The sequence below is a fragment of the Nematolebias whitei genome, chromosome 15 (assembly GCF_014905685.2).
Source record: "Nematolebias whitei isolate Nwh7 chromosome 15, NemWhi1, whole genome shotgun sequence".
NCBI classification, from domain to species: Eukaryota; Metazoa; Chordata; class Actinopteri; order Cyprinodontiformes; family Rivulidae; genus Nematolebias; species Nematolebias whitei.
This window is the reverse complement of record NC_056512.1, coordinates 43,815,211-43,819,564: the sequence shown is the minus strand read 5'-3', so window position 1 is coordinate 43,819,564 and position 4,354 is coordinate 43,815,211. Positions and strand designations below refer to the sequence as shown.

General features: G+C 43.0%; 1 protein-coding gene across 1 annotated transcript in view; it reads left to right on the top strand.

The window, feature by feature from the left end:
* mrc2 (mannose receptor, C type 2) overlaps positions 1-457 on the top strand; it is a 13,021-nt gene extending 12,564 nt beyond the window's left edge. Inside the window, exon 19 of the mRNA XM_037688613.1 lies at positions 198-457. Coding sequence (XP_037544541.1) covers positions 198-418 — 221 coding nt within the window. The 3' untranslated portion in view covers positions 419-457. The remainder of the gene's footprint in view (positions 1-197) is intronic.
* Positions 458-4,354: the final 3,897 nt, after the last annotated feature.

Below are 4,354 nucleotides of genomic sequence, written 5' to 3'. Positions count from 1 at the left end.
GTGTGTGTGTGTGTGTGTGTGTGTGTGTGTGTGTGTGTGTGTGTGTGCGTGTGTGTGTGTGTGCTTGTGTGTGTGTGTGTGTGTGTGTGTTATGATAACTCATAACTTACAAGAATTCCCCTTCAGGGAATGCTTGGCCTTTTTCTCGTTTCCTTTAAAGATGGCGCTGGACGCTAACCTTCTTTCCTCTCCCCCAGTGGATCCTGACCACCTGCCCACTCTGATCGTTGTCATGGTGACGGCCTTGGTACTGGTCCTGCTGATTGTGACCGTGATCTACCTGTACCGCCGGCGGGCCATAGGGTCGCAGGGCTCCTTCGAGGGCGCTCGGTACAGCCGCACCAACTCGAGCCTCGCCGAGGAGGCCGAGAAGAACATCCTGGTGTCCGACATGGAGCTGAACGAGCAGCCGGAGTAGCTCGGCCCGACCCGGACCGACCGACTGGACCCGACCTTGCACAGGAGAGGCTGATTTCATTGAGCTGACTCAAATTCTGATACGCTTTTTGTCTCTTTTACAACCAAAAAAAAAAAAAAAAGTTTTTTAAAGTGCTGAACAGCTGTGTAGAGCGCAGCAGATGTTTAAGGTCTCCAACTTTAAAATCAGATTCATCCGTCGGCGTTTTCCACACGCGGCCCTGATTCGCCCACTGTGGAGAGTTTTAGTGCAGCTGACCAGAACTAATTCAACCGTTTTACAAAATAAAGTGCCAAAGCTCATTTTTACACACTGAAATTATTCACCATAAACGGGTTCGTCCGGTCATTTCGGAAATGGTGTTTTGTCAAATAGTTTTCAGCAGTTCAGTCACAGAGCAGAGTGAAAAGAGGCAAAAGTCTTAGTCCAGGCTAGGCTAATCGCTACCCAACATTTTCCAGACTTATACACAGTGCTTAATTTGTAAACCAAACGATGCTGGAACGCAAAGAGTTGTGGGGGGGGGGGGGGGGGTTTGGAGAAAGTAGATGTCATTTCCTGCATTCTGGTGTATTTTAACAGGTTGCTAAACATCTACGCTCACCTACATTTGTAAATATTTGATTCAACAACTATTTTAGAGAGCAACAAAAAGTAGCCTGACCAACAGCCCTCCTTGTGTGAATAGAGCACCACCACCCCCCATTGCCACTGTTTTCATGTGCTTCAATTCTCGCTTGTTTAGTTGTAAATTAAGAAAACTTTTTTTAAATTAAAGTAAATTGGACTTTTTTCAACATTTTGATCGCTGTTATTTTGACTAATTGGCGCCGCTGTTTTGATGCGACACCCATCAAATATTTCTCTCATATTTTTACTAAATAATAATTTAAAAAAATTAATGACCCACTTAAACTGTAAAACTGATTTTCAATTTAGTTGTGCTGTGTAATTATATTTTTGTGTTTTTAATTAAATTGCCCACAACTGAACTTTTAGGAGCAGAGATTTTTTTCAAGGGTAGAAGCGGAAATGCTTACTTGAAGGAGCAGCTCTGATGTGATATTAAGAAGCTTGTAAGTGGCTGTTATGTTTAAAATGAGTGTTTATATAATTGTTTTCAGATTACATGTCCAGTAGAGGTTTTATTCATTCAAGGCAGTCAAATTTCTTCATAACTTTATTATTAGTAAGCCTGAGAGTTACCGGATCCAAGCAAACAGTTACCGGAACGCACCCTGTCAAAATAAGAGAGTTACTGGATCCTGTTCCGGCAGGATCCAACTCAAATTAAGCCCTGCTTACGTACAACCCTTTAAAAATACAAAATAAAAACAGCTACCAGATTAGTTCCTTCTAAACCTTCCACAGAGATGTGTCGTTTTTGGGAGCGAGTTGTTTTAAAAACTGAAAAATGATTAAAAACTGACGCGTTTGGTTAGCGGTTAGCCTAGCCTGGAAGAAGACTTTTGCCTTTTTCGCTGTTCTCTGCGCTCGTAAGGTGCAAACTATTGATAACTATCAGAGCATCACTCCAGAGCTGACTGGATCATCCCTGTTGGGTGGTGGGTGTGCACGTTTGGAGGCTTGTTGAGCTTCAGCTGCAGTCTGGCTGAACTCGTTCTGATGGAGGGACCTGTGAGCCGGTGGCTGCGTTACGAGCCGGTGCAGCTTGCAAAATGGTGTTCTCGGCCCTGAAAGTTGTTTCATGCCCACCTCAGCGCCCCCCCCCCCCCCCCCCCAATGTTCATGATTCAATCTGCTGGAGCACTCTTCTGAAATGAATCAGTTTTTAATGATTATTTTCCACCAGTGTAGTTTTTAGACCGGGACATTTAGCCTCGGATGTCTTCTGTCCAACTCCAGCTCTGGTTCTCTCGAGCAGGGACTGTTTGGAGAGAGGAGCGGTCGTGCAGATCTTTTGAACATGTTCAAAACTAACGAGACAAGACTGCTGCTCTGTGACTCTTGAGAAAACGTTCAGGAGCCTCATGAACGCCTGTGAGATGCAACCTTCAGTCTTTGAGTAAAGCCCACAGCTCCTTTTCTTTAACCAGCCACACCACATTCTGCTTTAGTTTCTCGTGTCCTCGCCATGTCAGTATTAACTCAAACTTGAACTTTTCTTCTCGTCGTGATTTTTTTTTTTTTTACTATTTTTGACCTTATCTGTGCAGCTGTAATGGGTTTGTTAGTTACAATGCGTGCGTTTGTGTGTTTTTTACGAGCCTGCCTCTCCTCTCTTCTGATCCGACACGTCAGCAAAAGTCTGTCAGGCGAGCAGAGGGGGAAGATGTGAACGTGTTGAAAGGGACCTCGAACTGTCTGAGGGCATACACTATAATCATGCACATAACTTTATACTGGAAGCTGGTCTTTAAATAGACTCCATTGTCTTTTCTTTTTTTAACCGAGACAGTTTTTGTTGCAGGATCAGATGTTTGAGCCACCAGGACCTGATATAGCACTTTTTAAACTCCTGATTTCATCTCAGTCCTCCACAAGTTTTATGAACTTTTGTTTGTCTTGGCTCTCTTGAGTCCCCCCCCCCCCCCCCCCCCCCCATCTGGATCTGATTCAGCATTTTTTTTTTTCAGCTTAGTCATTGTCTTTGCATGCACTGTGAAATAATGGGGATTTTGTAATTTGATATCAGTCTGAAGTCGTCCTTTTTATACGCTGCAGTTTTCTCCTCTGTTACACCAGCTCTTTGTATCTTCTCAAAGATGCAGATGTTTTATGATGTGATTTGATTCATAAAGACGTTTGGAAGCATCTCTGCTTTTTATGCGACAACACTTGAACTTCCTGAGAAAGCCATTCCTTCTGTGCAGAAGAGCCCCCATATTTTTAAAGCCTAACTCGGTGTTTCGTAAGAAAAACCGAACATCTGCGCCGTCTCTTTTCCACATCTTAACATTTTATTTACCTCCTCAAACGGTGAACTTTTCCCCGTCAGCTCCTGCCGCTGATTTCTCTCCCCCTGCTTGCAGGGTTGCGTTTGGATCCATTTCAATATGAGGCTTTTGGTGTTTCACTGTGAGGAGGAGAAAAAAAGAAAGGAAAAGTAGGATGGAGGGGGAAGGGAGGAGGAGAGGTGTATGAGTATGTATAAGTGTGTGTGTGCAGTCTCCAGCTGTGGAATGTTGAGTCGGCAAGAAGAGCTCAGTGGTGTGTCTGGAACCAATCAGAGGAGGACAGATTTAGGGACACAAGGGGTCAGGATGAGAAAAAAAAGGGGGTTGAAGGAGGAGAAAAGGGAGAAAAGAAAAGCAAAGTGGGAGGAGGAGGAGTCAGAGATGGAGGTGGAGGAGGAAGAGGAGTTCCAGGAGCCGGTGTGTCCTCTGCTGGTGGATTTCTGTACAGATGTTCCTGATGTTTGTGATGCAGACCTGCTCTCTCTGTGAACCCGAAGGACGTGTTTGAATTTCTGCAAAACAATCTTGTCATTTTTTAAAAAAAATATATGAAATGAATAAAGTTTATGTTTTCAACGCTGCGATCAGATCAGTTGTTGTGGCCGATTATTTGAGTTGTACAGGCAGACGTGTCTCCAGAAGAAACTCGAAGGGACCAGATGTTGTCAAGAACAACTAAAGGAAACATTCTGAACACAATTCGTCACAAACCTGCTTAAAGGTTGAAACAAGAACGGAACGCTTCAACTCGTTAAGTTTTATATAAATAGTACATGTTTTAAAATGTTTATAACGTTCTGAAATCAGAAATTAAAGGGTTGATGTTCATGTTCTTTTAAGTTTTAGAATAAAATTTAAAAAAGAAGAAAAAAACAGTTTGTATATAAAATGTTAAACACTTAATTATGGAGATAATCAGAGTCTTTATTAAAGACTATTTGTGGAAAATGAAATAAACAAATTTACTGCACTTCTTTCAGCTTTTCCCTCTTCTGGGGCCTCCACAGCGAGTCCTCCA